General features: G+C 37.4%; 1 protein-coding gene across 1 annotated transcript in view; it reads right to left on the bottom strand.

Moving 5' to 3' along the window:
- Positions 1-13046, bottom strand: part of PRPS2 (phosphoribosyl pyrophosphate synthetase 2) — a 34402-nt gene that overhangs the window by 14023 nt on the left and 7333 nt on the right. The window contains exon 2 of the mRNA XM_027835420.1: positions 7770-7953. Coding sequence (XP_027691221.1) covers positions 7770-7953 — 184 coding nt within the window. The remainder of the gene's footprint in view (positions 1-7769; positions 7954-13046) is intronic.

Raw genomic sequence — 13046 nt, 5'->3', positions numbered from 1 at the left:
AGAAAGAAAGAAAGAAAGAAAGAAAGAAAGAAAGAAAGAAAGAAAGAGATTACTGCTAACTTTGGAGAAAGCTGTTTCAGTTGAGTGATGATTACAAAAGGTTGAAAAGAAAGTAAGATGACCTGTGTGAATAGCTTTTTATAGGAGGTTGGATTCTGCTTGAAAAATCATCTGTGAGAAAGGTCCATAAATACTATAATATATAGAAGAGCAAATTATAAGAAGACAATACAGTTACCTATGAATATATAGCTGAATAAATTGTGGTGCATAAATGTAAAAGAATATTCCTTTGTGCTAAAAAAGGATGAATAAGAATTTGGAGATCTAAAGTGAATTAAGCACAATCAGGAAAATAACATACGAAATTATTACAATAGTCTAAAAAGGACAACCCTCCCTCCCTCTCACCCCCAATTGAATGCTATAATTACAACAAAAAAGATACTCCTGGAAAAGAGCAGAGAATAGAACACTGTTAGGATTTGCCTGATATGTTGGTTGGTTTTTACTGAAGTATTTTCTATTTCTTTTTAAAAGAATATTCCTTGTTACAAATAAAGGTAGGTTGAGTAGGGGGTTACTGCTGTAAAAAACAAAAGACATCCAAATTTCTAAAAGAAAATGTGAGGGGCAGCTAGGTGTGGCAGTGGATAGAGTACTGGCCCTGGAATCAGGAGGCCCTGACTTCAAATCCGGCCTCAGACACATAACACTAGCTGTGTGACCCTGGGCAAGTCACTCTACCCCACTGCCTAGCCAAAAAAAAAAAAAAAAAAAGAAAAAAAAGAAAAAAGAAAATGTGAGTAAGCAGAGTTAGAAAAGACTACTGAAGTAACTAGTGATGTGATACTTGTGAAATTGGTACTATAGATTGGTCTCATGGAAAACTGAGTTTTTTTTAGTTATCTGTAGTCATACAAACATAGGCTACAGTTGTGAAGAATTCCCTCAACCTAGCTGGCAGTGCTGTGGCTCAAATGGCAAAAGATGTGAGCAAGAAGAAATGGGATTATTTGAGGAAACTGGTTAAGTTTATTAAATTTGTACTTTGCCTACAGTCGCTACTCCATTCTTCTGACCCAACAATAGTGCAAGAGAATTTCTGTATAGCCACTGTTTTTCTATTATCTGCAAATCTAAAGGATGAGTCTGAATATTAACACTCTAGAATTGATTTGACAAAAGTATATAATGGATCTGATACATGTCATTCATAAAAGTGCTTAAAAGTAGCAGAAACCAGCTATTTCTGAGTTATTTCATGGGTCTGCACATCTAGATGTTATTTGAGGAGGAGATGGGGTAGAAAGTCCAAGAACCGTCTGTATTATTTTGTATTTACTTACATGTGTACTAGTCGTTAGTACCCCCGCCCCATGTAAATTCCTTGAAAGAATTATTTCTTTATAGCCCCAGTACCTGGCACAAAGTAGGTATGTAATAGATGCTTGGTGAATCATATCTATCTATGTATCTTTTTTACCTATTGGGCCATTACTCTCTTCCTATACTCTGTAATACAGCCAAACTGGAAATAGTAGTGAGGGACTGAACAAGGACAGTGAGAATAAGAAGAGAGAAGAGGGAACAGGAATGTGTAAGATCCTTTAGATGTAGAATGGACAGGACTGGGCATCTGACTGGATAAAAGGGAAGAGCCAAAGATGATAGGAAACATGGATGACGTCCACAGGAGGTAGGAAGGACTAAGTTTTTTGGGTAAGACAATAAACCTAGGTGTGGGGATGTTGATTTTCAGGTACATGGGGGTGAAAGTGGTGTTGGCCTGGATCGAGCTGAAGATGAGAGCTTAGAAAAGAGGTCAGGGCTAGAGATTCAGATTTAGAAGTTACTGTCATAGAAGTGGGATTGAGCTTGTCCAGAGACAACAAAGAGGCCCAAGGGCTGACAGACCTTTAGGAAACATCAGAATTAGGAAGTCAGTAATAGGAGGAGCCAGAAAAGCATCGATTAGAGAGATGAAAGACCCAGATAGTATATTACCTTTAAAGCCTAAAGAGGAGAAAGTACCCAGGCAGTAGAAAGAAGTTCAAGCAAAACTAACTTGGGGGGAAAAACCCATTAAGTGACTAGGAGAGATCAGTAATAAGTAATTTAACTAGAGCAAAGATTCTTAACCTTGGGTACTTGAAGCTTTTTTGTTTTTTAATTGTGCTAACTATATTTCAATAATTGGTTTCCTTTGTAATCTTATGTTTTCCTATATTTTAGATATTATTCTGAAAAGGGGTGCATAGGTTTCATCAGAGTGCCAGAGGGGTTCATCATAGAGAAATAAACACCCACCCACACCTTCCTAAGTAGATTAATAGATGGCAGGAAACAAAGTCACTGGGTATGTATGTGTACCCACCCCCACCCCTTTTCTGTGTTGTCTTACAAATGTAACTTCCCTGAGGGCAGGGACAGGCTTAATTTTTTGCCGGTATTTGTATTCCCAGACCAAACCACAGAGTCTGGTGTTTTAAGCAACTAGGTGCTAGTTGCTTGCTTGCTTACAAGAAGTGTAACTGGACTGGATAGAAGAAAGAATGAGAACACCAAAGAGAAGGTATGACTGCTGAAGTAAGGTCACAGAGGAGTCAGGAAGAAATGAGACCAAGACTGCAGAGAGCAGGATTAAGCTCAGAAGTCTCTCTTTTTTTTTTTATAAGGGGACAAGGGGGGAAATAGTTGGTAACAATGCTCAAATTCTGAGGAATGAAGGAAGAAGCACAAAGAGCTCATATCAGATGGTCACAATCTTTCTACAAAAGTTCCAGGGCAAATCATCTGTTCTAAGTGGAAGGAAGGTGAAAAGGAGGATAAAGCTTTGCAGCAGGTGCTGTGGGATGTGAGATCGGAAATTCATAAAGGTAGATTGTAGTCAGACTGCTGAGCAGCATCTAGAGCCAAGCTGGTCATGCAAATGCCTCGGGAGTGGGTGAAGTCAACTCATGATTTTATCCATAGATGCTCAGAAGTTTCAAAGTAGGAGCAGAGAAGATGAATGGTGGGGATTATCCTGGGATTCCTGAGATGGCAACGAAAGGAGGTACTGGAGAAGTCCCTTTCAGCTCTGAATTCTTATGCACCTAAATTGGGATAGTTGTTTATGCACAATAATGGATTCTTTATTAAAATGAGACTCAGGTAAAAAATTATATAAGATTTTAAAAAATATTTTAGGGCAAAATAGATTTTAAAAATATAAGTAATTTAGATCTCAAAATAAGTTATAAGTAATACCAAAATCAGAAAAGGATTACTAATTATATTAGTCCTCTAAAAATTGATGTATGATTTTTTTCTGACAAAACACCATAAATAAGAATATACAACATCAAAGTTTTCAATAGCTGTCCTTATGAAAGGACAGAATATAAGAATAATAAGATCAAATCATTAGGAGGACTAAATGATATTTAAGACGACTTCTAACAGTTTCTCTATTCACTACAGAATTAAGTTTAGATCATAGCACAATTAAGTTTAGAAATACTGTTGAACAGTGCCTTATTTTTTCAAATTCCTTTAAGAATTAAATTCGTAATAAATGAAATTGTTTTGCTCACATACAATCAAACCTTGTTCTCAGAAATAACCTATTTATAGAATAGGAACATGAGATTGCCTCTCCCCTACCCCATCTCAATAGTTAAAATTGGGAAGTTAGCTTTAAATTCACACACAAGCACCATCTAGTGGCAAAAGATGGAAACCATGAGTAAATGGATTCATTTATGGATTCAAAATGACAAAGACTCAAAACTCAGGAGCTGCATTTAGCTCAAGTGTAAAAAATAAAATATTTCAGGATCCACAGATACAATGAAAAATAAAAAATTTGACTTCAAAGAAAATGAAGTTGAGGGAGCTATAATGACAGAAAAAATGTAAAGACTAAAAAGTAATGGTAAGTTAGGCTTAAGAAAAAAACAAAGCATTTTTGCCTTTGTGTATTAATTACAGCTTTAGAATCACAGATTGTAAGGGTTGAAGTGGCCTTGGAGATAATCTACTCCAAACCCTTCAGTTTTACAGATGAGGAAACTGAGAAAGAGTCAAAGTGACAAGGTCACATAATTAGTTTATTAGCAAATCAGTTACCTATCTTTTTCTCTTTTGGGGGGGTGGAAGGGACAAGGAGAAGGGTGAGGCCAAGTTAAAGTTAGGGATGTCTTCCTTTTAGACTAAGAGAACACCACAATCTTCCCTAAAACACTAACTTTATAACATTGGCTCAAAATCCTTCACTGGTTCTCAACTGCCCAAGATAAAATACAAATACTCCTCATCCTAAAATTCAGTCCTTCTCCACTCTATCCTTATTTCCAACTATTCCTCTGTTTCTGCTGAACTTATTGTTGATGGAAAATGTCTCTTGATTTGTCCTTTATCATTCTTAGATTCATGACATTCTTCAATCAAGAATGTCTAAAGTCACTACCCATCCGAGCCCAAACAAAACTCTATCCCTTGAAGGCTCAAATCTTACCTCCTCTTTGGACTGCACACTTACCTGAGGAGGAAATTCTCTCTCTCTCTCTCTCTCTTCTGAATTATATAACATTAACTCTATCACTCACTGGGCAATTGTAACTAACTTCCTCTTCTGACATTTCTTGACCTGATGTCTCATCTACTATTTCATATGGGAGATAACTTCTGAACTAGGCTTTAAACTCTGTCAGTGTAAAGAGGACTTATTGTATCTCCCTGTACTTCTTACAGAATCTAGCACAACGCCTTGTACAAGTTGGCTAAAAAATACCTGCTGACAGAGAACATACCTTTCAGATAAATGATAATCCTCAATAAAAAACCCATGGAATTTTGAGCCACAATGTCATGAAACCATAGCAAAATAAAAGATTGTGAATATGCCTTGAAAAGTCAGTATAATAAGATTTATAGCACTGACCTAGCCATGGGCTCTTTACATATCTTATAACTGATGATGTAATAACCTTAACCCTGGTGGCATCCTGACCCTGAATTTTTCCTTGCTTGGTACAATCCCTTCATTCTAAATTTAAACTGGGATTCAAAAATTAGACTTTCCCTCCTCACCAGACTTGATTTTAAAATTTAGCTTTATAGAGGAAAAGTGGCCAAAAAAATTAAGGTGTTCTAATCATCCAGGAGTGATAAAACTGAAAGCATTCAAACACAAAACTTATAAGAAAAAAATCCTAAGATTCAAAGGATAATTACAGCCAAAATAAGCTTTAAGCCTTATTTAAAAAAAAAAGTATGTAAAGGAAAATAATTTTGAAATTCATCCAAATAATGGTAGGATTTCTGATCTTAATCTCTAGATGTACCATGCTACCTTGCTGAACAAATGCATATTTGGCTAATGAGTTCTTTTAAAATATGCCATCTCAACTAATGTGAAAATAGGTTTAATAGGAATGTATCTGTAGAGCCAATTACATCAGATTGTACGCTGTCTTGGGAAAGGAGGAGGGGAGGAAAATTTAAAACTCAAAAGCTTATGGAAGTGAATGCTGAAAACTAAAAATAAATGTACACATGCCATATCCATAGATTTGTTCTTTATATGTCACATAATAAAACAATAACAACAAAACAGATAAGTAGCTGTATTCTATGATAAAAACATTTCTTAAATGACAGCAGTCACTAAATACACACAAAACAACATTATTTTAGACCATTTGAGTTAGAGTTCAAGATAGCGTGTATGGCTAAATAACTTTCCCAACAACCAAATCATGATAAACACATTGTTTTTACATGGTTTAAAACCTGCTATTCATGGGATTCTTTATGTGCATTATATGGAATAGCTGCTTTCAAGACATCCCAAACAGTGAAAATACAGAACTAAATGAAGTCTGGCCCATATCAGAGTACCTCAGAAGGCATCTGCTAAGGCGCTGATTCTGGGATAATTGTGATGAGTGAAAGGGAAGTTCATGCTATATTATAGACATTCTAGAACTACTTCTGGTCAGTTCATCACATGTGGAAGAGAATGCTTTTGGGCTACAGAGGCATTCAAAAGAGGCCTGCCAGATCTCAGCTACTTTTTGACTCACAGAAGTCTTGGGAGAGTTGAATGACAGTGCCTGCTAAAGGGAATGGAGCCTATGACCCTATGAGTTCAAAAGGCCCAGATGGCTCCTTAGTATCTTATCGCTGAGTTCAGATTTGAAGCCAGCAGAATTATCAGTGTCCCCCAGTCACGAAAGGAGTGGAGCCTACCTCAACTCCTGATCATTTTTGGCTCAGGTTTGAAGAATTTACGCCTCTACGGGCAAGGAATAAATTGTGGAAGGGGCCTTCAGGCCCAGCAGTGCTAGCTAAGACAGACTCTTTTAGCAGTTGTGCCGTACCTGGACCTAAACCAATGCTACATAGGAACTGAGGTAGTTTTGAGCCTATTCCACCACATCATTAGGGAGAGCAAGGGGGAGCACGCCCTGAGGGGTTGGGCTGGGAGGAGGAGCAGGGAGGGAGAGTCTGTTCTATGCCTTTTTTTAAAGGTAATGATACTAAGTGGCAAAAGGGAACTAAGCTGCTAGTCACTGGCAGTAGCCAGCTAACAAATGGGAACACTGCTAGTGGAGACTCCAGTTGATGGAAGTAGGGATAAAAGCTTCCCTGGGGTAACCTGCCCCCAAGAAAAGCCCTCTAAAGGGGAGATGCAGCAAGCCTGGTTCTGGGAGAGAGAGCCAGAGCTGCCATGTTACACAATCAATGACAGGAGGGGAAGGGGGGATAGTCTGGATGAAGTCACAGAAGACAATAGAGATCAGAAACCAGACTGGAAATCTACATTTTGGGTTAACTGGTTAAAAACCGAGATGAAATTTAACAGTGATAAATGTAAGATACTGAATTTGGATTTAACAAAACTACATCAAAGGAGACATGAATCACTCCATGTTCATGGTCACAGAGTGCGTGGAAGGAACACTGCATTCAGTACCTTCTAAGAGGGAGGGATTTGGGCAAACTAGTTGTTCACTGGAGGGTGACTTGGAGGAAGGTCTCGAAACAATGTCATTAGGAGTATTTTAAAGATCTGAGGATTGGAGCAGCTAAGTGACGAAATGGAAAGAGCTCTGGCCTTGGAACCAGGAGGCCCTGAGTTCAAATCCGGCCTTAGATACTTGACATGTACCAGCTGTGTGACCCTGGGCAAGTCATTTAACCCCAACTGCCTCACCAAAAAGCAAAAAGATCTGAGGATGTTTAGCCCAGAGAAGAAAAAGCAAATGATAACATGTTTATAATTATTTTCATATATTTAAAAGATTAACATGTGGATGAGGGAGCAGATCCAGTGTTATTTTGAAGGCAAAAGCTAGAACCAATGGGTGGAAGCACCGGCAGATAAAGAGCCCAACTCACAATATGTAATAACTTTCAGACAATTTAGAGCAGTCTAACAATGCATTAGGATGCCTTGAAAAATGAGTTCCCTGTTAATTTGTTGTTCAGTCATTTTTAAGTCTCCTTTTAGGAAAAAGAGGTAAGGGGCTTTTTAAAAAATGTTACTAAAATTCACTTTTGAAGGAGTACAAATAAATGGCCTATGTCTTTTCTCTTTCTATGTAATCTAACGTCCAATGATAGCATGATGCAAAGACAAATCTGAAAAAGGCCAGAAGAAACCAAAAATAGTCCATCTGGTCTAATAGCTACAAAAGTTTTCAATGGTTCGATTGAATGAAATGTGTGCAAGAGAAAACTTGAACTGGTGTTTGGAATGTACCACATCTTTCACTTACCTTGTCTTTTTTATCTTGTCGGGCATATGGAAAACATGGGATCACTGCAGTTACCCTGGATGATGATGCAATTTTGCAAGCATTGATCATAATGAGAAGTTCCATCAAGTTATCATTAATTTCTCCACAGCCACTCTGGATGATGTAGACATCTTCTCCTCTCACACTTTCACCAATTTCTACACTAAAAGGAAAGATCAATGTTATTTTATTAATAAAAATTTTTGAAATTAAGGATTCATCAAACGCTCACATTATTTATAAAAATTTATGAGATTAAGAACAAATGAATTCATCACATGTGGTTTCAGAATAACCAACCAAAAACTTAGATCCCTATAAATATGATCTTTCTCCTAGTCCTAGAGTTAGTATTGTTGTTTGTTTACATTCCATAAATTTACTAGGGAAGCATGGATCAGTACATATGGATCAGGCACAAGCCTGGAAGTTAGGAAGACCTGGGTTCAAAGTCTGCTTCAGACACATTGGTTATGTGACTCTGGGTAACTCACTTAACCACTCTGAATGCTAATTATTATTAAGTGCCTACTATGCATTAATACATTGTATTAAGCACTGGGGATACAGAGAAAAGCAAAAGAACTCAGTCTAATGTAAAAATGGAAAGTGGAGCCATTGGTACCCACTGAGTTGTTCACAGGAACAAATGATATAAGGCAGGTAAAGCTCTTGGTAGAACTTAAATAAAGCACTATAATAAACATTACACTGTGTAGAAAAGACCTACTTAAGCAGAATAATTAACCATTGAAACAGAGCAAAATGGCAAAAAAAAGAAAAAAAAAGAAAAGAAAAAGAAGTTCCTAATTAAGAACTGATAGAGGCATTTTCTCCAGTCATATCTTTGTAGTTGTAAGGACATGTCAATACCCAGTCAACTTAAAGCTGCCAAAATACTAAAATGCCTTAGTCAATAACTAAGAAAGTAGCAACTTAAGGCATCACCTTAGTTAAAGACTTGATAACTATAGAAATGAATAACATGGGCGCAGATACAATAATGAGGGCATACAGTAATTTGTTCTTTATCAAGCAATAATGTCCATGAAAAAAAGAAAAAAATTTACTTACAGATTCCTTTCATATACACCATCTATGCATTCACTTTTGTACCATAATGCTCCTGCGTTAACAATATAAAGAGTCAAGCTGCAGAGCCACTCCAATGACAGACAGTCCTGTTTAGTTCCAGGCAATCTTCTCGCTCTCTGTCTTTGCCTTTTCCTCTGATAATAACAATGGTATATTTGTACTGTAGCACTCTGCAGTTTATAAAGTGCTTTCACAACCATTGTGTCATGAGATCTTTGTGAAAACCTCATCAAGAAGGCAGATTGGATATTATCAGTACTTCTTGTATTTTTTTTCTGTTTTTTTTTTTTTTTTTTACAAATGAGGAAACTGAGGCTTAAAAATTAAGCAAATTGCATAGGATGCCCAGACCAATAAGTAGAACTAAAACCAGGCCATCTGACTTCTGATACAAGGTTAGCTCCCACCTAGCACTTTAATATGCTGTTGGTTGCACGCAAACTGGATGATATGGTTTCTTGTTGCTATGACAAAAAAATGAAGTACTCATGAAGAAAAGCCATTTGACAAGCATTTTATTAAGAATCTGATGTGTGCCAGGAGCTTTTCTAGACATAGGGGCTACAGATAAATTGCTTGTTCAGTGTTTCCAACTTTTCATGAGCCCATAGTCTATTTTTTCCATTGGGTTTTCTTGGCAAAAATACTTCTATTTCCTTCTCCTGTGGACCACTTCTTTTTTTTGGTGGGGAGGGAAGGATGTGTGTCAAAGACAAATAGTGGCTATTAATGTTTGTTTGATTAAATAAGAGACCAATTATAAAGAGAAAAAGAAATGCAATTAATTTAAAGTATTACAAGTTAACACCTTAATCAAACAGGTCATTCATTCATACATTCATTACTTTCCCTACTTCCCTACCTTTGACTTCATTAGTGTAGAGAATTCCTGGTGAGGAAACTCCTACCAATGCAGATAGACATGCCAGGACTGTAAAACCATACAGTTTTACAGAGTTGCCTGAGGCATGGAGATTAATTAAATTACTTGCACAGGATCACAAAGAAGGTTTATGTTTGAATCTGGACTTGAACCCAGGTCTTCCTGAGTCTGAAGCTGACTTATATTTGTGGGTTCTTCTCTAGACATAAATTAACTGTACAAAAAAGGTAACTTATTCTTTGTTTTAGGATATCATCTGTTCAAAAAGCATTTATAAAGCCTCATATGTGCAAAGCACTGTTCTAGGTGCTTAGCAAAGATAAAGAAAATTAAGAGATGGTCCCCACACATTTTCTTAAAACTTTGAACATACTCTAAGCTTTTATTTAAATTCAAATGGAAATTATTCATTTAAAAAATTATATTTACATGTATTGAGTATTTTGCAATTAGTAGTGTACTAAAGGAGAAACCTATTGGCTACCTGGTATACCATGAAGCAAAAGTACACTAGAAACAGTATGGCTGTATTTCTGCTTAATGCACCATATTTTTGCATCCAAAGAGCTAATTTAAATTCCTCTGAGAACAAGTTATCCTGTATGTTGGTCCTGGAATGAAGTAAATTTGCATTGTGGGGACATACTGGCCACATAACTACACTGAGATTTCCCAAATCAACCAATCAATCAATGTTGGAATCTTTGGCTTATTTATAACAATTCCAATATCATTGATCCAAGGAAGAAAAGATATTATCATAATAACCATCATGATTATTTCTTGATTAAAAAAACATAAATGATCAGTCACACACAGAACCTAATCTTTGATTTAGATATTAAAAAGTTATGGGCAAAAAGAGGCATACAACTTTGGGTGCTAAGGAAAGAGTGAGCTTCAGTTCCCTCATGTGTAAAAAATATGGGGGATGAACCAGTGGGGTTTTAAGATCCCTTCTCATTTTTGGGCTGCGAGCCCTTGATAATAATTCTGTGTACCAAAGTAAGATTTTACAACTGTTCGGAGTAGAAGAGCTTTATTCTTTTTTTTATTTCTCAAAAAACCTTCATGAGTTTAGCAAGATTCCAAATACTCTGTAAATCAGCTAAAAAACATTTATTAAGTGCCTACTATGTGCCAGGCACTGGTGCTAAGAGATGGGGATACAAAGATTCACAAAAGCTTTCAAGAAATTTACAATCTAATCTAAATTATATGATAGAATGTTATCTATGGCAGCCCTGCCCATGCTGACTGCTCAAACATTGTTATTACAAAGACATTAAGATATCTATAAAAGCCATTTCAATGGCCTATGACAAACTGAAAGCACAGAGTGAACTAGATTGGTTAGCTCCTTTCAGATGTGGCTAGGTGAAAAAGGAAGACACAGATATAAGAAAGCCAAGAGAGATAATATTCTGGATGGCAGAATTGGAATCCAAACCATTTTTTTTTAAATGCTGTAATGATCGGGCAAATCTGTTTATTAGGAGTAAATGTAAAGCCTTCCGAAGCCCAGAATGGGCTTGTAAGTCAATTCATTCAATTCAAGGAGTATTTATTAAGTGCCCCGGGCAGCTAGGTGGTACAGTGGATAGAGCTGGCGCCTGGAGTCAGGAAGACACACATCTTCCCCAGTTCAAATCTGACTTTAGACACTAGCTTTGTGTCACTTAATCCTATTTGCCTCAGTTTCCTCATCTGTAAAATAAGCTGCAGAAGGAAATGTCAAACCTCTTCAGTATTTTTGCCAAGAAAACCCCAAATGGGGTCACAGAAGAGTGGGACACAACTGAAAAACTGAAAATTTATTAAGTGTCTACTATGTGTAAAGCCCTTGTTGCTAGGTGCTGGAGATAAAAGAAATGAAATAGTCCCCTTCCTTAAGGAGCTTACATACAAACTGAAATGTTAAAAAATACCGGGGAATTTTAGGGGACTGTGAAAACAAATATTTGAAGGACCGTCACATGTAAGAGTCATTAGACTTGTTCTGATTTGGCTACTGAGACCAATTTCTAATCTTTTTTAATTTCCAGTTTTCAAACCTTTTGGTCTCAGGACCCTTTTACACTCTCTTCTTAAAGCGTTGTAAATACTAATAGCAGACATTTATATATGCTTAGCAAATGTTAAAATATTTTACATATATCATCTCATCTGATCCTCACAACTGAGGCAGGTGTCACAGATATTAGTTCCTCCATTTTGCACATGAGAAAATTGAGGCTCAGATAAATAATTTTGCCTCGGTCACGTGTCAGAGACAGCATTTGAATCAAGGTCTTCCAAACTTCACTCTAGCTACTTTACAAGACTGCCATAAAAACATGTTCTGAAGGAAATGGGGATGCTCAGTCACAGGGACAAGAGATAGAACAAAGGGACAGAGACTGCATGGATGATCCAAGTCACAGGAAGGCAGATTTCAAAAAAAGAATTACTAACAATTAGAGCTGTCCCCAAATGGAAATGGGCTGCCCTGAGAGCTAGTCTCCAATCAGAATTAGGTCTCCAATAAGAAGATAATCATCTGTCAGGGATACTGCAATGGGGACTTACGCTGAAGGCCAGGATTTGACTATGGAAATAAATCTAAACCAATAATTTTAGGTATGATGCCTAAGGTCCCTTTTAATTCAAAAATATTATGAACATCAATAAATCAATAAACATTGATTAAGCACCTACTTACTACTACATTTAACAGCTACTGTCCTAGGCACTAGATACAGGTGAGACAAAGTGAAAAGGAGGTTAAACCAAGGTACCTGGAAGAAGTATATTAAGATCCCTCCCATAAAACTCCTCTAAACAGATCTAGAAAACACACCAGACCGAACCCTAATCAGGGAATTAAAAAAGTGATTCTTTTTTTTTTTCCAGCTCAGGGCAGCATATAAAGACATACAGAAAAGTCTGTGGATCCTGGGGATTGGGTTTGGCCAGGAGCACAGGGCCACAAAGAGCCCAGGGACTGAAAGAGGAACAAGACCATGCACCTGGGCAAAACAAGGTTGCAGACCCAAAGAAGGGCATCTCGGACCTTGTGCAGGAGGCAGGAACAGCTGCCAGCTGGCAGCTCTGTTGCTAACCACTCAGTTCGGGGTCACAGATCCAGGGTGGGCTAAGGAGAAGACCTGTGCCCAGCGGTGGCATTGCAGGGGAAGGTCCCAGGCTGTGTACTGAGCAAGGAGTAAGCAGAGAAGCAAGCAGGAGCTGCGTGGTCTCAGCTCCAACTCCTGAAGGCTGCGGGTCTGTCGCTCTGAAAC

This window comes from Vombatus ursinus, unplaced genomic scaffold (genome assembly GCF_900497805.2).
Source record: "Vombatus ursinus unplaced genomic scaffold, bare-nosed wombat genome assembly UNPS02014814.1, whole genome shotgun sequence".
NCBI classification, from domain to species: Eukaryota; Metazoa; Chordata; class Mammalia; order Diprotodontia; family Vombatidae; genus Vombatus; species Vombatus ursinus.
The sequence above is the reverse complement of the archived record's forward strand: the minus strand, read 5'-3'. Positions and strand labels throughout refer to the sequence as shown.